At 43.9% G+C, this 25,881-nt stretch overlaps 1 protein-coding gene across 3 annotated transcripts; it reads right to left on the reverse strand.

Moving 5' to 3' along the window:
• Positions 1-25,622, reverse strand: Cldn18 (claudin 18). Of its 3 annotated transcripts, none has more exons than XM_005072010.4 (5): positions 25,388-25,622; positions 6,426-6,590; positions 5,775-5,892; positions 4,149-4,259; positions 1-2,184 (listed from the first exon to the last, which is right to left on the reverse strand). In XM_005072010.4, exons 1-5 carry the CDS (start codon positions 25,605-25,607, stop codon positions 2,013-2,015), a joined length of 786 nt encoding a protein of 261 aa, XP_005072067.1. In that variant the 5' UTR covers positions 25,608-25,622; the 3' UTR covers positions 1-2,012. The 3 variants fall into 3 exon arrangements, with proteins under 3 accessions (XP_005072067.1, XP_005072066.1, XP_040595701.1); XM_005072009.4 differs by lacking the exon at positions 25,388-25,622 and adding an exon at positions 17,343-17,714; XM_040739767.1 differs by lacking the exon at positions 25,388-25,622 and adding an exon at positions 17,246-17,570.
• Between the last annotated feature and the right edge of the window lie 259 nt (positions 25,623-25,881).

The raw sequence follows: 25,881 nt of genomic DNA on the forward strand, positions 1-25,881 counted from the left end.
TGAAGTTAACAGTGTTTTTAATATTTAAGTAACAAAATATAGAGGTTAGCACTCAATGCATACAATAAGGTAGAGCCATAATGAAAAGGTGACAAAGCACAGTCTATGGGAAGGCTTTTAAACAATCACGGGTTAAGCTGAGTGGTGGTGGCGCACGCCTTTAATCCTAGCACTGTGGAGGCAGAGGCAGGCAGATCTGTGAGTTTGATGCCAGCCTGGTCTACAAAGTGAGTTCCAGGACAGCCTGGTCTACACAGAGAAACCCTGTCTGGAAAAACCAAAAAAAAAAAAAAAAAGACCACCCCAAAACAACCAATGACATGTTAGAGAAATGCTAACTGAAAACACAGCTGTGCTCACGGCCTCCAATCTGACCAGGGACTTTCTGGTGGGTGGGTAGGTGGGGGTCCAGGGAAGCTCACTGTGTCCACGGTCTCAAAGGGATGACCTTCCATTCGGACCCCAAGAACCTTAACCTTCACACTCTCAATTGCTCACATCTGCCTCCTTCTTTCCCTCTTCTCTTGAATTGTTTGATCTGTTCATTTTTCATTATGCCACCTCAGACAATGAGTTTCAGGATGGCCCTCTTCAATATAGCCTAAAACCACTGGTGTCCCAGTGGGAAGGACTCTGTGTGCTACCCTGGAGCCAGCCCTGAGTATTCACTGACCTCCTGGAGGCTATTTTCATATGCACTATTAATGTGAGGACTGCCCTTTCCTCCACAACAAAGCCACGGCCAGGCTCTTACTACTGCTGTCCTGGGCCTGGGTGGGTTTTAATGAGCATCCTTATCTCCATTTTGTGGGAGCCTATTCCAGCTGCATGCTGGGATAGAGTTCATGCTTCTCCTCAAAAAGGCAGTCCTACAAGCACAGAGAAGGGTGTGGCCCACATATTAATTTCTGAGGCAGCTGTCAGAACCACAAAACAGGGCCCAGGCAGTGGCACGGTAAACTGGCTGTGACTGTAACTATGCACAGGCTCACTATTCTTCTTGAAAAAAAGGAATAGTTTAGGATTTGGGATTTGATTTTTTTTTTTAATGCAAAGGCTGCACCTATGAGTACTCAGGTTGTGGAGATCTCAAAAGAAAACAGGTCAGTAAGCTTTTCATGAAGTTTGGATTTATGTAGAACCTTATAGAGTACAATAGAGACAAAGTCAAGTAATAATTCCCTGCCCCCCAGATGTTTCCATATGTAAGGGTGAGGCTAATTCACGGAGATATTATATAGCATTTTGCTAATGTACTATTTATTATAACTGTACATTGGACTTAGGTTACGAAAATCCACTTCTTTCTTGTCTAAGGAAAATTTCTGACAGAAGGAGGGCCTCAGGTAGAAAGCTCTGGAATGGTCTTGTTGAAATCAGCAGATGGCAAGAGAAGCAGAGAGGCTGCCTTGCCTCCCCTGAAAACCAGTGGGGTAATAATGTTTTAGATAGACACGTGGCCAACTCAGATGGAAGGCTGGTTAGATCACAGCTATCTCTCCTCTACTTTTTTTCTTTAGTCAGCGTTCATTAGTTTTATTTAGTCAAGTTGGGGGTGGGTAAAGCAAAATTAGTAGGAAATAATGCCTTTTAGTCTATTTTTTCCCTTTTAAAGTTTTCTTGGGGGTCAAGCTGGGAAATAGATCATCAACAGGTTTATTAAATATGAGGAAAGAAAGTTTGTCTAAGTCATTAAAATATTGGTTAGTGAGTTAAGTTACATTCTATCACCAGATTTAAAAGTTCATAGGAAAAGGCAGAGGATTGGGATACATGGCTGTTATGGCCTCTAACTCATAAATGATAACTCATATGTTTTGTGATGGAATATTTAGAGACAGAGACAACACAGCCTAGACTGTCTAGCCTCCCCATGGATGAAATTAAGTCTTTACCAGCTTCCAGCTGTCAGTCAAAAGCAATAATGGAACAAGGTAGAATGTTCTTGTTTTGGGGTGAGCTCTTCTTGGGGAAGGGTTTCTTCTGCATGAGTCGGGAGGTGTCTTAGAGCATTACACATAGTCAAACTTGGTAGGATGAGACTGTTCATCATCTTCTGTTCGGGCGCCCCCATCATATATCTTCTTGTTTCTGACATTGGACCCAAAGCCAGTGCTGGCCTTGAAGCCTCCATGCTTGTAGGCAACATTTTGGCCAGAGGCATGGTAAGACACGGCTTTGAAGCTGAAAGCAAAAGAAAACAATTCATGAACACCGGTGTCGTTAGTAGGAAGACCAACTTCTTCATTTACTCTTGGTTGTCTCAGCTTCAGCACCAAAGAGTTCAGTGTTCATAGAGATATGTGAGTCTTGACCAGACCATGCTACTTAGTCATCATGTTCTTAGAGGTATAAGCCATCTGTGGTGGAGCAGAATTTATTCCTTTTACACCAGGCCTTCAAAGAAGAAAGGAAACTTGGAAGGGAGGAAAACATTTAAAGGAAGAAAAGAAAGATGATAGAGAGGGTGATGGAATACCTGTGACATTAGAAAATTGGATACACATGGAAATGTCATGCTGAAGCTTGTTGTTTCATGCAAACTTAAATATTTCTTCTTTCTTTCTTTCTTTCTTTCTTTCTTTCTTTCTTTCTTTCTTCTTTCTTCCTTCCTCCCCACCTCTCTCTCTGTCTGTCTGTCTCTCTCTCTCTCTTTGTCTCTCTCTCTCTCTCTCTCTCTCTCTCTCTCTTCTTTCCTTTCTTCCTTTTTTTGAGGCAGTATCTCATGTAGCTTAGTTTGGGCCTTTAACTTGCTGTGGAGCTGAGGATGACCTTGAACTCCTGATTCTCACTGTCTCCACCTCCTCAGTGCTGGCATTGTAAGTATTTACCTCCTGGGCTTTTGTTTGGTTTTGATTCTAACCTAAAAAGTTAATTAAAAATTCTGTCTGTCTAATACATGTGCATTTAGAGCTGTAATGAGACAGTTGCTGTTGACTACTGAGTTATTTCCTTTAATTAAAATGAAGGTGACAATGTCCAGTGGGACTTTGTTTTGATGAAGAATCACAGAATTTGTTGGCTGGAAAGTACCTATGTGTAACTTCTAATTTTCTTGTTTTATGGGCAAAGTATCTGAGGCCACTGGTGTGAATGTGTGCCTCCAAAATTCATGGGAAAATTTAATCCCCAGTGTGATGGTGTTAAGAGATAGGCCTTTGGAGCAGTGGTGGCATGCAGTCTTTAGTCCCAGCACTCAGGAGGCAGAAGCAGGCAGATCTCTGAGTCTTAGGCCTGTTAGGTCTACAAAGCAAGTTCTAGGACAGCCAGGGCTACACAGAGAAACCCTGTCTCGAAAAACCAAAAACCAACCAACCAACCAAACAAACAAACAAAAAGGGATAGGCCTTTGGAGACATGATCAAGCCATGAGGCTGGTCAAAAGGATTGTTTCTTTGCCCTCCTATTCCTTCTCCCATGTGAGCAACCTTCCTCTCCTGTAGAGAATGCAGGAAGGTGCCATCTTGGCAGTAGAGATTGGGCTCTCACCAGGCACTGATCCCAATGTCTTCATCTTGGACTTCTAGCTCTAGAGCTGTGACAAATACATTTTTGTTGTTCATAAATTAGCTATTGTAGGGTGTTGTGTTGTAACAGTCCTAATATTCTGTCAGAGGCCGGGAGAGCAAAAATGACTTGCCCTACTTGTAGGGCACGTGAGTGGTAGAACCACCACACAGTTTGGCTTTACAGATCCCAGATCCTTTACAAAAGGTTATTCTTGATAGAGGGGCTGTTGGTACTTTGGAGCAAATCCTGAGGGATACTCTTGTGCATTGCTGGATGTCCACCCTGGGCATATACCCACTAGAAACCAGATTTGCTTCCCCCTACCATCTTCAAAGCAATCAAATATTTTCAGGTGTTGCCAAATGTCTCTGCAGTTGGTAGAGATGCAAAAATCTCTTCCAGGGAAGGGTTGCAGAATTAGGAAACACTGGAGCTAGAAGGAACTTAGAAGTATTGCCCTCACCCCACCCCCATTATCAAAGAGTACCTATCTTAGACACTCCCAGCGGAATCTTGCTCTGTTCTTCTGATTCCCCATAAAAGAGGAAGTTCGATGGAACACGTATGTGGATCAGTTATTCTGGCTATAAAGTACACATCAAATGGAATTCTAGCTACAGTGTGTGGGGGTTACTCACTTGCTTTCATCTGGTGTCAGGCCACGGCAGGCGATGCACATCATCACACCCCCAATTAGGGTGAGGCCTCCAGCCACCCACCCCACGAATAGAGCTGCACCGAAGGTGTACCTGCAGAGGGAGATGCGGTGAATACAGCTGACTAAACCCTCCAGGTTCTTCTCATTGCTTCCAGCCATCCTGTCCCCCTTGTTCTCCTTTGGCCCCTCCTTCCTCTCTCCTGATCTATGAGTGAGCCTCCAAGGCTTGGCAAGAGAAGTTTGAGAGTGATGGAGCCCGCCTCAAGTTGTTTCTGAGGGAGTTTTGGTATTTTGAGTTTTCATAGTGAACCTTATCTCGGGTGGCATTGCACAGTGACTCTTTTCTAAGGGCCCAGGCATTAAAGGCTTGATAGCCAAGGTAGTCCTATTGGGAGATGGTGGACTTTTAGGAGTTGTGACCTATAGAGGGGCTTTAGACGCCTGATATTAAAATTGAGAAACTCCCAGGCAATTAGGAATTACTTGATCAGCTACTTCTAGGTTGTTCTTATAACCAAGAGACTATGGGCGAGACCTGGAGTAGAATAATGGCAGCTTATGCCATCTCATTCCTCCTCAGTCTTGAAACAAAGCAGAGACATGAATGGCCCCTGGAGTTCCAGAGTCAGACCATGACAGGTTCTTCTATGTAGAGGGATTTATAGCACTCTCTGGAAACGAGAACCTTCTCCTTTGGGGCTTGGCTAATGTTTATTACTGAGCTACATCAATCTGATATTTGGTTTAAACAAATATAGGTGTTGATATTGCTTTTCCATTAAACATCTTTTTTTCTCCTGTGGCTGGAGAGATGGCTCAGTGGCTAAGAGCACTGGCTGCTTTTCCAGAGGACCCAGGTTCAATTCCCAACACCCACATGGCAGCTCAGAACAGTCCATGGGATATGACACCCTCTTTTGGCCTCCTCAGGCATATGTGGTATATTGACATATAAGCAGGCAGACACTCGTACACATAGAATAAAAAGAAATAAAATCTCAAAAATAAAAAGTTATCTTTTTCCCTTAAGGTATCAAATCATAGTGAGGTTTCATCTACATCTCCTAGACCTTCCTTGGAATGGGGAACTTGGCTGTATCTCTTGTACTCTGGCCTCTGCATGGGCCACAGCAGGTGTTCAATACATTCGCTGGGTGAATGAATGAGAGAAAAGGCAACGGTACCAGGAGGAAATAGCCCTTCCTCTACCCACACTGGACTTTACTCCTTTCCGTTAGAGTTTTTCCCTGCTCCTGTCAAGCTTCCATTATGGACTTTAGGTCTAAGTTGATGTTCATTTACATCTTGGGTTAAGCAGGCCTATCATTTGCCACCACAATGGAGCCTGTGTAAGAATGTTAGATAAATGCTGCGAGCTGTCACTGTATTTCAGTGCAAATGCCGGATCAGCCTCAAGTCATATCAGCAAGGGTATTTCATGAAAATGAAGTTTATGAATTTACAGATCATGGTTGAGTTATGATACAGCATGGCTGCCTCTGATAAATGCTTACTATTTCAGGCCCTGACAGTCACATTAGGCATGGTTTAATCATCCTCTTACAATATTCTCTGTGGATCACCAAGAAGCCAACTAGGAGGTTACCTCGTCTGAACAGTCTGCACCATTCCACCCATGCCACTGTACATGTTAGCTGTGGACATCCAGAAGTTGGTAACCAGCATGTTGGCAAACACCGACACACCAATAATTGCACAGATTCCTGTGGAAAAGGATAAGGACCAGGTTAACAGACCACAATGTCTCCGAGGCAGTTTATGTTGAAACGAGTTCAAATGAAAAGACTGTAGGAAATCCAGCCACTGACTGTTGAATTCCCTCCATGTGTTGGACAGTAGGCAAGGTGCTCATCTTATATTTAATTCTGAAAAGATTCATTGGGACCAAGGGTAAATAAACCAGCTCTAGGGGCTGCTCTTTAGTTACTGGCAAGAGCTTTCACCTTTAAACCACTGCCTAGCATTTCACAAAGAAGATGCGATTTGAGGGCTCAGTTGCATGCTTGCGTTAGGGGTGACCCTCTACTATTGCAGTGTCAGGAGCAGCTGAGAGGGACCTTAGAACTGGTTACAGGTCTGTGGGATGTAATTTGGCTTCCACATGCTCAGACCTTGAATCCTAGTGTCAAGCACTCTGAGCTATGTTTAACAGTGGGGAGGGGACACTTTTCTCCTATTAGAATAATTTGTTCTAACATTTGCAGGTTCATGCTTGAGAGTGGGAGTCTGTGTTTACCTGAGATGATGAACAGGATCCCAGAGGTCAGCGTCATCTTGGCCTTGGCAGAATCATCCATGCTGCCAATCCGAATGCACTTCAAGGCGAAGACGGACACTAGAATCCCAAAGACACCCAGAACAATGCCCACGATCATGAGGGCTCGCACTGCTTGCAACATGGCTGCAGAAGAAAGGGCACGGCACAAGCGGATAAGCAACTTCACTGATTAGGTTTCATACTGGTAAAACACAGCAACCCCAATTAACCAGTGCTGAATCTCTGAGGACCAGCAAGACCACAAACTTTGACACTGTGTAAAACGTGGAATTGTGGGAAATGCAAAAAGGCATCACTTGTACTCCTCTGAGTGATGAAGGATGTGCACATAGATGTCCATAGAATGAGTGACTTATGGATGGATGAGGTTGAAAGAACTCTGGGTATTTATTCTGATTTCAAAACTTGACAATCTGGGCCCAGAAAGGGAATGTATTTGTCTAAAATTATTTATTGAGCTGACATGAAACTCAACCCACACATTATTCTGCTTGTCTTTGCATAAGAATTGAAACCTTCATGCAGCAGATACAAATTTAGGGAAAGCCAGGTGGTAGTGGCAACGCCTTTAATCCTAACACTTGGGAGGCAGAGGCGGGTGGATCTTTGTGAGTTCCAGGACAGCCAGGGCTATACAGAGAAACCCTGTCTCAAAACAAACAAACAAACAAACAAACAACAACAACAAAACAAACAAAACAAAAATAAAACAAACTAAAAAATCCCCACAAAGAACCAAACTTCAAGGAAACTCAGCACTGTCTGGCATGAAGATATGACAGTACTGAGACTATACCAGAAATGCTCTTATTTTTGTCCTTTTTCATGAGCAACTACTAAGGTCATGGGTGAACTGTAGGTTTCTAATTACATAATGATCAGAATGTTAACATTAAGCCTTTCAACAGTGTCCCCTTTCTAGGAACTGATTGTTTCTGTAGGTCCAATCAGATCCTGTTATGGACCTAATCTCCAGTTATGTCCAACATAGCTTGCATCTTATCATTAAAATACAGCGACTCATCTTAATAGTCACTTACCGAGACCCCTACAATGGTGATAGGATGTCAGTAGTGAACACTATGAAATGTTGAGAGACGTTCATCAAGCTTTCTAATTGCAAGCATAAAGAACTTTATAAGGAAGACTTATAGTCCTTGGTGTCTTCCAGTGGGCAAGTCTCCTATTGGGGTCAGTCTGGTGGAGTTCAGCTGCTCAGCTGTATACCATATGTGCATATGTTCCATATATTTGGTACATAAAAAACATCAGACACCAATTTGTTTTATCCTTCTAGTATAGACCCTTCTCTCCATCGCACAAATTCTGATGGAGTAACCATGTCTTATATCAGGACTTTAAAAAAATCTTTTACTTCTAAATGCCATAGGTTGATGTACTGGTAAAATGCAGAATCACTTGTTTGAGTGTCACAGAAATGTCAAATTGCTATAAAAGTTTAGAATTGTTCTTTCTCAATTTAGGAAGCAGAACTGTTAGATGGAAAGCAAACAGCTTGTGGGACAGACTGACCCATGGGCCCACTTTGAGTTATCTACCAAACCTGACCTTTCAGTCTAATAGCTTGTCTCTTGACCACAATGACTTAATCTAGCATGGGCATGCGACTGGAACCTGGAAAATGAGACCCTCATGTGAGATGTTTGTACTTTGGATACAAATCACTTTCTCTCTTAAGGGGTGTGATGCATGGTCTAGGGGCTCCAGGGCTTCCATCAGGTGGAGAAGCTGCCACATAATGATGAGAAAGTGAAGGTCAAGAGGAGGTACAGAGTTCCGAGAAAATCTGAGCTGTGGATTCCAGCTACTCAGGAGGGCTAAATACCTTCTTTGCTTGGGACCTACGAGTTATCCTGACACCATTAAAAGATACTTTGAACTAATTCATGTTGAGACTGTTAATTGAAATCAGGTGATTCTAAATTATGCAAGACAGTTTCACCAGTGTTTTTCTTTAAAGTCTAATTGTTGATGGACAGTTTCCAAAGCATGACCAAAGAATTGCTAAGGGTCCTTGCTGATGGGAGGACCCTCTCATGTGAAGTCACAGCCACAGACACCACATCCCACACTGCAGTGTCAGAGGATGGATAGAAAAATCGTTTTTCTCTTGTTTGAAACCACTGAAATGATGACTTAGTTATATAAGCAGTAAATGATCATTATGAATATTTCCGAACTTGCATGAACCTCCCAAAGACTCTTTAGTTCACTTCTTGGGGACAACTAACAGCAGCATCTTGATGAGTATTTTTTCTGGGAAGCATTTCCTTTTAGAGAAGACAAACAAAGCCCCACTGAGGGCTACACTACTGTTTAGACCCAAGGCACCAAATCAGGAACCAGCTAGAGATGTAGACTTATAGGCCCTGTAACGTTCTAATGATGAGGGGGTCACCTGAAAGAGATGTCATTCTTAGCTTCAGTGACACCAGTTAATATTGTCTAGGTGAAATTCAAATTTGGGAATAGAAAAGAAAACAGCAGAAATACTTCCTTGAACCTTCTTGCCACACCCCTTGGCTGAGACGAGATATCACAGACTCTAGCTCAACATTACAGACCTCCATCTACTTTGTTCTGATTCGCATCTTCCTCAGGACCTTGAGATTCTTTTGGAAATTGGAACTGCGATGGAGACAGGTGCTAGAAAGTGGGTGGACAAGTGTACCATCCATAACGATCTTGGAGAGTCAAGGTGCTCTGAGCTTCCCTTTCAGCCTGAAGAGTCTACTATTTGGAATCCAAACTCTTCTCCATAGACAGGAAAATTACCTGGAACCATAGGCTTTATCAAGTGATAGCATGTGAGTCAGCAGGCTCTGTGGTCTGATTCCCTACACCAAAGGTGTGACTGCAGCATTCTTTCCAGTGAATAATTAGCCATATCAGCCAGAAACAAGGGCAAGACTCAGGGCTGATAAAAACAAACAGCAAGGTTGGAACTCAGCCTTCCTTCCCTGTTGCAAAATATCCCGTTCAGTAAAGTAGCCATGGAATAATGGGTGAGGGGTGCCAAGGTGTGGGTCTCAACCCTGGTTGCTCCTGAGCATGCTTGGGTACCTTTAGAGAAACAACAATGGTATGACATCATTCCGAGCCTTTCATTAGTAAGATTTTTAGTGTGAAGATTGTCCTGAAGGGTGGCTCAACGAGAGAGTTCCTAGAACAGCCAGCACTGAGCTGGCATCAGAGTAGTGCTGGGAAGACAATAGTTCACTGGAAACCAAAGGCCTATGGGTGGAGGATTCGGGAAGTAGGATGAGAAGCCACGATTTCAGGTAGTTGGGGCTCAGACTGGAGGCAGGAATTGCTGGAGGGGGGAGTCCACATAGGGAAGTCTGTGACTGACCTCAGAGGGGATGCTACAGAACAAAGCAGACCTGGTTTCTCCAAAGAGCTCAAGGACCCAATAGGGAGGCCCTTATGTCTCTGAAATTCTGCCACACTGTGGTGTCAGCTGAGTGTCCCTGGGCAAGTCATTTGACCTCAGTCGACGTTCCCTCCACTCTGGAGTGAAATATAGATTTCTCTTGCGGAGAGACGCTATGAGGATCAGGCACCACTTGGTATCCAAATAAAATCAAGCTAGAGTTGATACATATCGATTTCCTCTGTTTCCCTAACAGAACCACTTCCCTGGAAGCTCCACATGGCTTTGGCTTGTACAAACTATACATGAGCATGTGATAAAACTGCCGAGTGTGTGATCGTGATGAGCAAAAGAAGATGGCTGAGAAAAGGGAGGCTCGACCTAGTGGCACCAGGGGGGTTAAAAGCACAGACAAAGGGCGACACACAGGATGGTGCCCGCAATGAACAGAGGAGCCAAATGAACTTAATCCCTATTACAACAGTATAAATAGTATAAGAGGTGGAGTCTTGAGAGGAGGGTTCGGTCCTTAGGAATGACAGAAGGTCTTATCAAAGGGGTCATGGAAGTCTGGCTGTAACTTTTGGCCCTTTCTTTCCTTTCACGATGTGAGAACACAGCACAAGCTAACAACATCTCAAGAGAAGCAGAACTGCCATCACTGTGACCCTGGACTTTCCAGCTTCCAGAACTGTGAGAAATAAGCAGTGGAACTGTGGTTCATCAACTTCCCAGTCTAAGGTCCTTTTGTTATAATATTTTGTCAGTCTTTGAGATGAGACCCGGCTGTGTAACTCTAGCAATGTGCCCCCCCTCCAAGAAACGATGCTGTACCCTGACAGGGCCAGTCCCTGGCATGCCACACTGTGGTAGTTGGCTCTGCCATTGAGACCAGGACCACCACAGCTGCAAGCTGAGCAAGCATTCTGGTTCTTTGGGGGGCATTTTAATTTATTGTTATTATTATTATTATTAGACAGGGTTTCATTGTGTATATCTGACTGTCCTGGAACTCACCCTGTAGACCAGGCTGGCCTCGAACTCAGAGATCTGCCTGCTTCTGCCTCCCAGGTGCTAGGATTAATGGTGTGTGCTACTTACTACTGCTGGGTGTTCTTAAGCCTCAGCTTTGCTCCTTGAGAAACCAGGGCAAGTGGCCTCATTTTAGCCCAAGTTACAGGACCTCACAGGCTTTATAGATGTGGGCTCACCTCCCTGTGTTATCTCCTTCACATGTATGATGATGTATAAACACTGGAATGTTTGTCCTTATAGTCGAAGGTATGCTGTGCTCCCCAAGGGCCCCTCCAGCCTCTACCCGTTTGAAGGGAGCAAAAACAGCTTGTTTAAAAACTAGCTGGGCACTGCCAGTGCCCAGCCCAACTTTATGACTGATGGACTCATTCACCTCTTAGGGCCAGGTTTCTCAGTTACTGGGAGTAGACCGGCTGGTTTCACATGACCAGAACATTAGACATCATGAGAAAACATTCAGCCAAGGGCAAAAAGAAATGAGCAGGACAACTTAGAAAACATGCTTCAGAATAGTCATTTTTTTCCTTGCAGTGGTTGGTGGGAAAGTCTCCAGGTCTCCAGCGGTGGTTGACTTTACACATGATGCAGAAGGGAGGAACTGAAACTTCTCAGATGGAAACCCCCGATTCTGAGTGCCTGCTGTGAGGCTGAGAATACTGAAGGACCCGGACACAGATGTGACAGGGGTGGGGAAAAGATGGACAGCACCCTCAGTTACCTTTCCTTTGGATACTTTGGGTGGCGGAGCACAGTGGTAATTCAACAATGAATCTAGATCTCGTGACTAGGCTGCCCAGCTCTTCACATACGTGCCACACAGTGTGGTGTTTTAGAGGTTGGGAAAATTAAGTCAGGAGATCTGAGGGGCAAGATATCCCAAACACCCCTGCCTCTAACCCTAGGGCTCGCCACTGCCCCAAAGGTGGTCCAAATGTTTGCAAATACATTAAGCAAACAGTATCTAACTGTAATGTCTTCATGGTGGCAGTGCCAATAGGTTGGTAGAAGTTTGTTTTCCCTCTGCTCTGCTGGCTGGCTGACCCATGCTTTGCTGTTCCACTGTCTCCAGGAAGGTGCGGAAGCCGTACTCAGATCACCCTCTGGATAAATGGGACACTCTATTGTGCACAGGTAATTTTGATATAAAAGGGACATGGATGATGTATCCTTTATGCTTCTTGTACTCAAGTCCAGACTCCTCTCTCTTGAGGTCTCAAAAGCCCATTCCCAGTTAGAAGTAGAAATGGGTCAGGCAGGTAGAAAGGGCAGTTTAGAAAAACCATTCGGACTTGTGGCCATCTTCTCTCCATGTGATTTTTGCCATACTCTGTTTCTTTCCTCTCAGAGACTCAGATTCTGCCTTGTAAGAATAAATCTGTACATATTTCCCTGTAGGAGAGACTAGGTGCAGTTCAACATGTGGTCACCCCCTTTACTTCTGGGCACTACATGCTGTTTGTACAGGAACACAGCAAGAGGCAATCAGCTATTAGGTGCTCAGAGCTGGTGACAAGCAGTGTTGTCACCATCACCTCTTCTCTCCCTGTCCTGTCTGTAGGAGACTCCATACAGCTTGAATTGAATTGTTCTATGACTGTCAGTACCAAATGGCATGAAAAAACTTCTTTAGAGATTAAGTGAAGATTTTGCAAGAAAGGAGCTTGCACTAAGGGAGAATTTAGTAATTGGTAGTGATTTACTAACTAAAAGTGTGATTGGTGTCTGTCGTGATTCTCTGTGAACACTTCCAGGCTTTTTTCTCATGCTCTGTGTCAGAATTAAGCCACCCACACTGTCTCTCTGCTGCTTCCACATTGTCTCTGCTTTACCCGCTACCGAGGAGTCTTCTCTCCTCTTCCCTGGGCTCTTGACCACACAGCAGTTTCAGATGACAAGTCTCTGTGCTTTGCATCCTGGTTGGTAAATGTTGCTCCCTCAGAGCCTTCACAAGTGTCCACAGACCCCTTTCACTTCCTGTATGGAAACCCCATCTCCTTATGCTGTTGCCTTTAGATGGTCTTCATGCCCATTCCCCAGTCAGCCAAATATAAGTCACGTGAGTTTGGCAATTGCAATTTACAGTCACCCCTGCTGATGAGACTGGTGGCTCCTAACTCCACACTGTATTCCATGGCCACTGCCAAGACGTTTCTCCTGGTTTTCAGGGAAATCCTGTTGCTATTACCCAGACCGTTGGGAGAATCTGTATAACTACTGGGGATTCCTCTGCCCTAACACTCAGTCCCATGATGGTTCAGCCTAGTCTGAGAGTCAGTATAGAATAATAACTCTGCTCCATCCCCCTACACTGTTGCCTGTGTGGGCAATGCAGTGTAGTGTGAGAGATGCAGGCAGGCAGCTTAGGGTCTTCTGGCCACAAACAGAGAGAAGATCAGCTGCACCCATCGGCACTAAGCTCATTGCTATGGGATCTTACATTTATCTTTCCAGTCCTTGGTGTTAGTATTTAGGCATTTGTACTGGCCTTCCTTTGGAGTTCTGACAAGATACACCCTTAGCCGCTGCCACTAAGAGCAACACCTGTGCCTATTCAATATGTTCCCTTTTTAAAGGGCCCTATCCAGTTGTCATCCCCCTGTCTCTCTTTCTCTCCCTCTCTCTGTCTGCTCCCCCCAACTCTGCCTCTCTTTCCTCTTTCCCACTGCTCCTGCCCCCAGAGGCTTGTCTCTCCCAGTCCCCTTTCCCCCTTTTTTGTTTTTATGAGACAGGGTTTTTCTGTATTGTTTCGGAGGCTGTCGGACCAGCCCGGCCTTGAACTCACAGAGATCCGCCTGCCTCTGCCTCCTGAGTGCTGGGATTAAAGGCATGCGCTACCACCACCTGGCTTTCCCCCTTTTAAATGATCCTTTTCCTTTAATAAAAATCCCCTCTGCTTGAACTCTGTTGCATGGCATCTTTCTCTCTTGAGCCTCTTCTAACACTTGGGATGTGGTTTCTGCCAGTACACTGCATCCTAAAACTCTGCCAGCACAGCCCAGGACCTCCTCTCCCTTTGAGCACTTTTTTATGGTGGTCCCTAGGCTTCCTACCTAAAAGCTGCCTGTGTGGCCCGGCTTGTTTTCCCTCCTTCCATCTACATTTTTGGGGAAGAAGCTCGTGCCTTTGCTCCATGGCCATGTTTACTCTCATCTGATATTAAGTCCTGAGGAATTGTTTTTTCTTCACAGAAACTCTTCAAAACCTTCCCCCTTCCAGATTCCTGGCCACTCCCATCAAATGCCTGCCCTCTGAAACCATACCCTTGTATGAGATCAGACAACATATTGCACCCAGAGGAATTTAGCATTATTTACTGCGCTTCTATTGGTTTTGACCATGGTACAGTTGAGGAATAGCCTGCTTTGCGGAACTGAAATCTGCATGGTAGTGAGGCTAGGCCCGTAGCTCAGTGGAGAGCATTTGCTCAGCAAGCACCAAGCCCTGACTGTAGGTTCCATGTCCAATAAAGCAAGTAACTAACAAACAAAACGATGGCAAAGAAAACAAAGGGAGTGAGTGGGGGGGGCAGCGAGAGGACAGACTGCAGCTTGGACAGTTCCTACCCAAAGACCGTTTGCCGCTGAGCTGATTGGTGCTGACCAAAGAGCTGTAAGCCCCCACGCCCCTCACCCTCCAGGGCCCTGTGTCTAGTGCTAGCCAATGCTTTCTGAGTGGAGGTGACACACGTCCCTTTCAGGCTGCTGATGTGTTTAAGAGCCCCTGTGCTCCCTTTAGGACTTTCTCTTGCCTCAGCTTCTATGGATAGCCTATGTATAATCTTCTTTTCCTATGGATTTCATGTGGGCAGGTAGTAAACTTACACTGTGTGAAGCCACTGAATTGTGTTGATGCTAACTGCTCTAACAGTTCCTGAAGTTCTAGTTCAGGCTATACAGTAAGTATGTAGAAGTTTATCAATAACATGACCGGGTGATCAAGTGACTATTTCAGAAGCAGGGCCCGGTTATTTTCTATACATGAAACGCAACAGCAAAAACATAGTGCAAAAGCAAAATCAACCTTCTGTCTTTTGGGAGAGGAAACTTCTTTCTTATCTGTCATTTTTGTGTGTGTGTGTGTGTGTGAAAATGGCTTGCATAAGGATCAAAATAAATTTTTATTATTCAGTTCAACCTACTTCATCAACGAGGTGCTGAATAGCCTCCCTACCAAGCCCAATGTTCAGAACTAGGAGGAGACTCTCACTCTGTATTAGCAGAGAGCCTGAATGAGACAAATGTGTAAGTAATGATGTTAGTGATCTAAAGTTCAGACTCAGACCCCTCCCACCCTGGAATAATCATTTCCTTCCTGGTGCTGCTAACACCCAGGTAAAAGGGCCATCAAATCCACTGCCTTTTCATTGACATTTGACACAACACACTTACGTTCCCTGAGCAGGGATTTACATTTACAGGTGCCCATAAGGCTAGTTTTGTGTTGTGTCCTCTGAGATCTGCAGAAAATGGTTCTCAGATTCATGAACAGCGTCCAAAGGGACTGAGGAGTTCAGTGCTGTGAGCGTGTACTTGGGCTGTTCTGGTTTGTGGGATCCTATTAAATGTGAAGATGTGGGGAAAGTTCAGATAAGATTTGTGGAAAGGGCAGTTGTGGTGGTGAGAGGGAATGTTCTGGGTGACTGGGCCAGAGAACACTAAGAGGAGAGGGGGTGGGGCAGAGGCCTTAGGAAGAGAGAGGGAGCAGGGAAGGAAGGAGGGCGTGTGGAAAGGCTCCTGGGTTGGACCGTTGTGTCTCCTCACTAATCAACCAGGGAATAGAGAATCATGGGAATTGCCTGGGTTGTGACACATGTAGGAAACTGGGGAGTGGGAACTTGTGGTGGGCAGGATCACCCCAACCTCATGCTGTGCTCACAGGAGCAGGTCATCCAGGGCAAAGGACCGAAACTAGGCCGAGGAAGGCGAAGTGTTTGTCTACAAGTGGTGGGAAAATGCCCACTGGTTGTCAGTGACTAGGAAGGAGGCAGAACTTGACAATGGTTAGAAATGAGAAGACATTTTCCAGGGGAGAAGGGCAGGAGTCCAAGGCAGCAGGAGAGGCGAAGGATATGAGGCCAGGGGCAGATCCACAGGGCAGGGTCCTAGAGAGGAGGGCAAAAGGCCTCCAGAGCTTGGGAGGTGAGTTTTATGGAGCTCCAGGAGACAGCGGAGAGACAGATGCTCAGGGCGGAAGGAAAGGGTCCCACTGTGGGACAAGAGTGGAGGTGCTGCAATTGGGTTGAGCCACGAGAGAGTGGATGGAGATGTTTGGAAGAGTCAAAGCAGAGATTGTGATAGCATATGCGGTCAGCGGTGTTTGATGGGTGCCAGGAAGCGAGCATGGGACAGACGCCATGGGAGATGGGGATACCACCTCAGTTCTCAGTCTTTTTCTCTCCATCTCATAGTTAACATGGGCGTGGCGAGCCATGAAGCAATCCAGGTTTTGCATGGCCTCCCCATGACCGGTCCCTTCAACACAGCACAATCTCTCAGCCTGTTTCTCTCCCCTCTGGCTGTTTCTTCCTCCTTCCCTCCCCACTCAGGTCTCTCATTGAGTCAGTGGCCATGACAGCCCTGCGATGGTTGGCTTTGCTAAGCAGAATACACCCTGACGCTTGGCTCTACTCCTTTCTCAAAATGAAGACGAATTCTTTGAATTGCTTCTTTACAGCTCTACCCTAAGGACTCCACAACCTCTTCACAGCTTGTAAATTTGTTTCAGCTCTCTCTTTACAGGGGGCTTGTTTCAGAGAACCAAAGCCACCTCCATACCCTTGCTGGCTCTTTTTCTTAAGTACTAATTGAGTTCGTATACTATCAAGGATGCAAAGTCCCTATGATGCCTGAAATAGTTATCTGTATTAGAAGCAAAATTCAACTTAGTCTTCAAAGGTGAAATGGTGTCATATGTTTATAGTCTACATTGTTACAATATTATATCCTGACAACTCCGATTTTTAGAGCAAGTATATCAGATATTTTCATCACAAATGCAGACAAAGAAAATCATAATTTAATGATAATGATAATGTTTTTACTCCTCACAGAGGCCCCGATTTAAAAAAAAGCTAATGGAATTGAAAACACAATTGAAGTCACTCTCAATAAATTTCTCTGTCTAAAGCAAAATGCCACCCCCTTCCCTACTCATGTATATGCAGGCAGAAGTGAATTTCCTGCTTACCAAAGCAAGCCATGTATGTTCTCCTTAAGTAATAAGGTTCAAATTAGCGGTCACCAGCATGTCCTTACATGAGAGCCATTCTCTTTGGCTGGCGTGTGGGTTCTCGCATCTCCCGTGTGGCTCCTGCCTCCTTCGATGCAGGGCCAACTTTTCTTATTCATACCTTTTATTGGGAGCCAGGGCTGCCACGGTTCAGTCGTGGGAGTCCTTGAGGGCGCACAGCCCCTCAGCCTCTCCTGTTCCTCTATCGCCTCGCCTACCTGGAAGGCCCAGGATGGTGAAGTATGGCCGGCACTCGGTGAACCCCGAGCTCTGCTGCACGCAGCTCCTCCAGAGCCCTTCATACTGGAACACCGAGGTGACTGGGTTGTCGTACAGGTCCTGGGTACTCCACATGTCCATCCCAGTGGCAGCTATGCAGCCAGCCAGACCCAGGAGGGACAGGAGGAGCCCCACCACCTGGCACGTGGTGGTGGCCATGGCTTCAGCTGCTGGTCCCAGGCCTCCGAGAGCAAGCCACCACCCTTCTGCTGGGAAGGTGTGTAGCCCGGCTGGCCGGAGGGAGGTCTCCTAATCAGAAGCTCCCCTCAGCGCAATATTTGCTCTCACTGTTTTCCTTAGATAGTTCAGTTTCACTCCTGCTTCAAGGGCATATTTTTTCATTTGTTGGGGAAGCAGTCCCAAGAGGCACTTGTCTGGTTGAGCTTCACAGCCAGGGTGGTTGGAACGCCAAGCAGGCTGAGTGGACAGAAGGACTCTCCTCTTGTCCAGGCCCTACCTACTCTGCCTCTACCCAGAATGCATCATCCTGTCCCATGAGAGCGTGAGGCGAGATCACTAAATCTGACCTGAATTATAATAAAACATCCCTGGGATGCACCCATTTGGCAATGTCATAAGTCAGACGCTCATACATTCTCCTTGCACTTCGTGTTCTGACCTCAGATGGAGAGGATGGCCTATGTAAAGAGGAGAGTTCCAGTCTATCACTCCCTCTCTATCAATGAGAAGCCAGGTTCTATGGATGCACCCTTGATCCACAGGTATTGGAACTGCCCAAGGAGCCGAGTTCCAGCTGAATCTTGCTGTTTCTCATAAAACAGAATCTATACAAATACCACACACACACACACACACACACACACACACACACACACACACACACACACACACACACAGACCTGGCCACCGAAAGGTTGAGGAATTGCTCCACACACTGCCTCCAGTTCTGTGTGTTTGGTGATTTGGCCTTTGTAGGTCAGTTTCTTCATTTGTAGCATGATAGGGAACTATAGAGAACATTCCAGAGCCCTTTCTGATCTCACCAACTTCTGCGTGTTATAGAAAAGTTTTCACTACGGTCAGTGAATTTCTCAGAGGCTGTACGATTAAGTAGAGAAAACCCTGACTGAAGAGGTCAAAGCTGGGCTTTTGCTCTACAGAGACATTTTGTTGGAGAATTTATCAGCCTGTTGCCTATGTGGGTTCTGAATGCTTGGCCTCTGAATTCAGATACCTTTTAATTAGAACTTTTCAGGGTCCTGAAACACACAGATACACAGATACACAGATACACAGGCACACACACACACACACACACACACACACACAATCACATCCCTGCTCCCAGTCTCTAATCATGGCAAGTTCTCCAGAAAACCAGCCCACATTTACCTTGGATACACTCAGCCCCAGCTCCCAAGGCTTTATCCCCATAGACACAAAAATGGTTAATGTGGATGGTCTTCCCCTAACGTGAATGGAGGCAACCCTGCTTGACTGTACACCACTTCCTGTGGTTGCAATTCACAGAGAATGAAGTGTGAACCAGGAAAAAACCCAATCAGGGAATAAGCCAGATTTATATGACAAATGAGATGTACTGATGGCTGAGTGTCCCTGAGCTACTAGGCTAAGTCAAATAAATGTTACTGGTTTCTGCTGATGAATCAAGATCGACCAATTGGACTGAATAATGCCGGTTGTATGATTCCAGAATTATTCTGGCATTGTCAGCCTTGGTTCCACCAGAGGGCATATTTGTCATTCCCACAAAGATCCTTGAGTTTTGTTTTCAGCTGTCTGGTTTATCACTCACTCCTCCTAAACATTGGATATAATGCCTCCAAAATAACAAGTTGAAAACAAAAGATAGATTATTCTCACTTGTGTCAGTTTCTCACCTGGTTTCTCTATAATGTTTTACAGTGAGTTTCAAAGTGTGTGTGTGGGGGAATTGTAATATGCTTTCTTTCTAAGTTGAAATGTGGCAATGAAATTGTGTTTTTGGAAAAGAAAATAATAAATTTAAATGGTAAACTAAAGCTAACTCTACCTACACAGAATTCTGAATGAAAAGAGAGAAATTATGTATCTACACACTTCAGGGGAGATGTTAAAAACACACAGAAGGTGGATTTTCACTTTCTATGGTGGTTTCTATGCTCTAAACAAGTGAGCACTGCTTTAGCTATCTCTGTCAGAGAGCAAATGGTGGCCAGTGTAGGAAAATCCAATTCCTTGTTTGTGGCAACAGGTGTTGTTAAATGAGTCGTGTATCCCTGTGTTAACACACAGCCCGATTCTGTTTGCAGTAATAGCTTTGGTACAAGTTTGTTTCATAACCTCTAGAATGGAGCACGGTGTTTCTCTGATGTCCTCGGGGAAATCAGCCTGTGTTCAGCTTAAACACTGCTCCGTGCCACTTTAGCCTGTAGGTTTCCAGGAGCTGCTGTCATTTTTTCCAACACCATAGAAATTACCCTTCCTGTTTCTTTTTGGCTACAACAGCAACTGAGTAATATGGCAAGAATGGTGATCCAAAGAACAGTGAAAATATTATAGGTAGATACTAGTTAAACTTGCTAGAAGAATAACTGATACATTTATTAATTTAAAAAAGCGTCCACAATGAATATTCCTAATGATCCTGAAAGTGTTTGTTTGGTGTTTGTAAAAGAAGATTGGGAGGCATTTTAACAAGTCACTCATTTTTAAACTCTAGACAAACTGTTTTTAACTGATATAGATAAACTCTAGACTTTTTTCTTATTAGTTCTTTGTATGAATAACTTCACATGGTCAAGAAATTATGTTTGATAATTTGCACTTGCCACTTAGTTTTGTTTTTGTCATCAAGCTCTTGCAAGAATAGCTTATACAAATTACTAGTGCTTTATATAGAAATACTATTATTCACATAAAGACTTTCTGTTCTTGTATAGTTAGATTTATCTTCCTCTAATTTTCTTTTATGTAAAAACAATGTAATGATAAAATTTAATGTGTAAGTTCCTGCCGGCATTTCTCCTCACTCTTTTTTTTTTTTTTTTTTTTTTTTTGGTTTTTCGAGACAGGGTTTTTCTGTATTGTTTTGGAGGCTATCGGTCCAGCCCAGCCTCGAACTCACAGAGATCCGCCTGCCTCTGCCTCCCGAATGCTGGGATTAAAGGCGTGCACCACCACCGCCTGGCTCTCCTCACTCTTTTAAGATAGATTCATAGGAGAACTTAATTGCCAAAGAGTGTGAAGTATTGAAATAATATTTCCTTTATGTGGAATGACATTTTACCATAGAGTTTATTCTCAGCATCAGTATTTAAAAAGATTGTTCTAGGGGCTGGAGAGATGGTTCTGTGGGTAAGAGCACTGGCTACTTCCAGAGGACTTGGGTTTGATTCCCAGCACCTACATGGTTTGTAACTCCAATTTCAGGGCATCTGATACACTCTTCTGGCCTCAGAGGCCACTGCAAGCACACAGTGCACAGAAATGCATGCAGACAAAACATCCACACATATAACATAGCACAAAATGGAAAATAAAGTTTCACATCCTCGCCTACATTGTGAAATTAATGTTATACATGATCATTTGTTTTAATGTATATCTCTTTGCCCACTGAGTTTTAGTTTATTTATTTCTTTCTTATTGTGCCGTGTGTGTGTGTGTGTGTGTGTGTGTGTGTGTGTGTGTGTGTGCAAACATGGTGTCCTTCTGGTTGTCAGAAGACAACTTACAGGAATCAATTCGCTCCTTCTAGCTTGAGACCCAGGGCTTGAACTCAGGTCAGCAATACTTGCATAGTAAGCACTTTTACCCCCTGAGTCTGCTTCTGGCCCCGAGGCCCTGAATGTTTAGGTTTGGCTTTTTCTTAAAAAACAAACAAACAAAACAACTAAACAATTCATGGGTCGGGTGTGATGGAGCACACCTGTAAGTGGGGGTAGGGGTGGAGGCATGTGCACTGTGAGTTCAAGACCAGTATGGTTTACAAAACAAGCTCTAAGGCTGTCAGAGCCATACAGTAAGACCATGTCTCAAAAACCTCACAGCAAGACCATCAGGAAGCACTGTTTTTTCTTTTTTAAACTGGCAGTCTGTACTGTTCATTAATCTATTTGCTAGCACTTTAACATGTTTTACTATCAATTTGTGTTAATTGTAGTAATACATTGCAGTAAGTACAGCATACATGCTTTTGATTGGTTATTGGGTTTTTAGCTTCATTTGTAGTTTTGATAAAAATACAATGTATTTCATTTTATAGGTTTTCCAGTATCTGGCGCATAAAATGCACTCAATAAGTATTTGTTGAATGATGTAGTCAAATGAATTTATTTTGCCTTTATACTTTCCAACATTGTTTTCATTCTTAGAGAAATACTTTCCATGTAGGAGGTAAAACCATTATAAATTATTTTGTGATTAAAAAATATTTACCAAGTAGTTAATGTACTTTTAATCCCATAAAACCCACTCAGTAATTTCTGCAGTACTTTTGGAGTAACCTTCCTTTTCCCCAGTGTTATGTAAAACCTCCTGAACCTCATATTAAAACCATATTTGTGACTTTCTAATTTAGTTTTTCTTCCACTAATCTGTTCATTCTTGTGGCAAAACACAACTTATTTTATCAAGGTATTAAAATTAGGTTGAATATCTGATAGATTTAGGCCATCATTCATTACTCTTAAATAAAAACAGTCAAGAATTTCTCATTTGCATCTTCTCTTATTGATAAGTACATTATTGAAAATATTAAACTATAAGCCATTCAATGAATATATAGTGATGTAAAATGTATACTAATATATATTGATTTCTTAAAATAGTGTCCAGCACACAACAAGGACTGAAACATCCACTATTGCTCTATACTGTTAGTTGGAGGCAAAAAAAATTCTTTGTAACATTCTCACCAGGAATCTGAAGAACTTAAGAAATGTCTCTTGGCAAGACCTTTTCTACGTTTTCCACGTGACTCTTGTCAACTGTTCACGGGTGTTACTTGCTAAGTATTGTTGCCTGTCACTGCTCTGTGTGGTGACCTCCTTCCCTAACCCCAACACACCGAGCCTGGTTCAGTCCATTTTCCCACACCACACTGTTTTTTCTCAGATAGGGGTCTCTCTGTCTGGAAAACCCTTTTCCTCTGTGTCTTCTTTTGTTTCTTTCTTTCAGAAATGAATGGTCTTTAATGTATCCCCATGAAATTGGCCACCAAAAGTATGATGATACAAATTTAATATATATGACCCAAACTTTTAAAAATGATAACATACAGAGGATAAAAAGGACTATTAAAGTAGTTGCAGGTTAAGCATTTTAGATAGTCATTTTTCATTAATTAAATTTATTCTTTGACATTTTCAAAGATCTCTATGACTTTAAGCCTAGTCTGGCCTACACTGGAGTTTCCAGATCAGCCAAGGCTGCATAGTGAGATCCTGTTTCAAAAAACCAAACCAACAACAAGAACAATAAAAATTAGTTGTATTCTGCTTACCCTCACTGTCTCTATCCCTGTCACCACTTCCTACAAACTCCTTTGCCGCGTCAATGTCTTTTTTCTGCTTTGTGCCCTTTTAACTTGAGTAGCGCATCCATGTATCTGTGGTCTCTGATGCTTCACACAAGTCACTTACTATACACTGTGGTTTCTTACCCTAGACAACCCCTCACCCCAAGGGTATTTGGAAATGTCAGGGAATATTTTTGGTAGCGACAAGTAGACTCAGGAGACAATGCTATTTCCACCTAATGAGTGAAATACCCTAAAACTCACAGGATGACCCTCAAGAGAAGTGCATACCCATAGGTGTTGAGAAATCCAATATGATAATGCTCTGTTTACTGACTGTCACTCGATTTTCAAGTACCTTAATAATTATGTTACCCATACCTGAAAGCTCAGCAAATGTTCATCGAATAAATAAATAAATATTTCTACTAATGCCACAATTTCTATGTCATTGTTTAGTCTCCTATGATTTAAATTTGTGAGAGGGAACCAAGGGGCTGTGTTTTTCCTTATCCCAAGAAGGAACCTTGTCTACACCCAGTCATTTTGGAACAGGTTGACCTCTGGCTGTGAGCCTAGTGAAATGCCTCTTTTTCTAGGAAGGCAATTGGCGGTCTTATGCCTAGAGTTATCTGGAGAAGTTCTCAAACTGTGGGTCCCAACCCCTTGGGTTGAATGACTCTTTCACAGGGAACACCTAAGGCCATCAGAAGATATTTGCATTATGATTCATAACAGTTGCAAAATTACAGTTATGAAGTAACAATGAAAATAACTTTATGATTGGGGAGGTCACCACAACATGAGGACCATATTAAAGGTCTCAGCATTGGGAAGGTTGAGGATCACTGCTCTGGAGGGTTGTGTTGTGAACAACTATTTCTTGTTGAACCCGGGGATCTATATTTGCATTCCCAGCAGAAAGCTGTTGCTTTCATTTCAAGGACAATGAAAAAGAAACTCAAACAGTCATGCCCTGGGTTATCTGGCTCACTACACATAGTTTCTGCTGCTCCCAATACTCCTACCAGGGGTCAGCCAACTGATATCTTTGATTGCTAGTGAGCAAAATGGCTGGAGGCACCTTTCCTCATTCAGTGGTACCAGGGCTCCAAGCTTGAAGGCTTGTGCCTGGCAGTCTATCTGTTGGTGCTGCCTGCATGCAGTGCACACCCCACTTTTGCACATGCCCAATTGCAACAATTACCAACAGAAAAACAGAGTAAAGAACTTTCTCTGTCTAATTCCAGAATTAACTGTGTTGATGAAGCCATTGGAGCTAGATTTCAGGGATGCCATGGTAGCTATTTCTCAGATGAGCAAGCCAACTACAAGGAAGCACCAGGTCTCAGACATTTTATGGCCACATTTTGTAAAACAAACCCATTCAAATAGGTTGGGATCACTCCATATATAGACAGTGAACCTATGAAGGGACAAATCTCCGTCCGTATAATTGCCATCTTCTCTTGCTTCTTTTTTTGGGTATCTAAGTCTTCACCCTGTAGTCAAATGGCAAGTACCCCCTGGGGAAATCCCCATGCTGTTTCTGATTCTTACAATATCCAACTTAGACCAATTCCCCTAGTAAGACTTTTATGTGTATCTATGGAAGGAACGAATAAGCAAAACTAAAATGACATGTTTACTCATTTTCTTACTTGATTGTATGAGTGAAAGACACTTTCAATATTCTCCTGAGACTTGAAGTTCTCTTCAAGTTGAAATAACCAATCGACCAAACACAACACAACAAAACAAAAACAAACATAACAAACAAACAACCCTCCACCACAAAATAAAAAAAAAAACCCAAAACCAAAAAACCCCTACAATCTTGGGAAAGGGGCTTAGCCACCCACAACAACTTTCCCTCACACAGAATTCATTTGTTAGGTACATTCCTGTGCTGGGAGGTTCTGGAGTCTTGCTCCTTGAAACCAGTACTTGATGTCAGGCACTTGGAGGTCAGAGCCTCCCCCAACCCCAAGCACAGGCCCATCAGATGCACCGCTGAGACCCCTGTCTCTTCCTTCAGGTCTTTCCCATTGATCCGTATCTATTCTTGCTATTAGCTTCAAAATTCATGGAAGTGGGGGCCAGGCACAAGAGGCCTGGGTATAGAGTCTGTCCAGGACCTATTCGGTCTCTGACTCAGCAAGTAGATTCTTGGCTCATAAAGAGAAAGTGGCGAGGGTATGGTCTCCTGAGTCCTGTTCTTAGGGGTAATTGAGACTCTGCCATTGCTCACATAAGAACAATTAGAAAAATGTGTCTTTGAGGGAACTGGACACCAATGGACTAAAAGAACACAAGCGCCAACAGCTCCTGAAAGTTCCTCTCCTTATACTTCTATTTCAACCAGTGATAGGGGTTATTGTTCTTGTCAAAATTGAGTATTAGTTTCTCTGACTTCTTGGTCCCTTTCCTGGGGTCTCGGGTACAGGCTGCTGTCTCTTCTCTACCCCCATCCACCCTACAAGCCAGGCACCTGGTCCTTACCTGGCAACCCCAGCAGGGTGAAGTAGCCTCGGCACTCCGTGAAACCAGAGCTCTCTCGAACACAAGAACGCCATAGCCCTTGGTAGTTGAATACAGCCGTCACTGGGTTGTTGTATAAATCCTGGGTGCTCCATTGGTCCATACAAGTGGCTGCAATGATGCCTGCGAACCCAATCAGTGAAACCACAAACCCCAGGCCCTGACAGGCAGTAACAGACATGATGGAGAAGAGTGTCCACACCAACTTGTAGGACAAAAGACAGATAGGTTCTGAGGGCACCTAGTGTAGGGATGGCGTTTTCTCAGAGAGGCTGGTGCACACGTCACAAACGGACTGTGCAATGGAGGGGGGACTCACCAGTGCCACCTGGGCTTGCCTTGCTTCTTTATCTCCCTAGGCGAGATAATTTCCACAACATGGTACCAAGAGCCATTTGTTTCCACCATGTGTACACTCTACTCACTGTTTGCCTTTGAAGGGAGTTTCTTTTCTG

Source organism: Mesocricetus auratus, unplaced genomic scaffold (genome assembly GCF_017639785.1).
Source record: "Mesocricetus auratus isolate SY011 unplaced genomic scaffold, BCM_Maur_2.0 Super-Scaffold_100691, whole genome shotgun sequence".
Classification (NCBI taxonomy): Eukaryota; Metazoa; Chordata; class Mammalia; order Rodentia; family Cricetidae; genus Mesocricetus; species Mesocricetus auratus.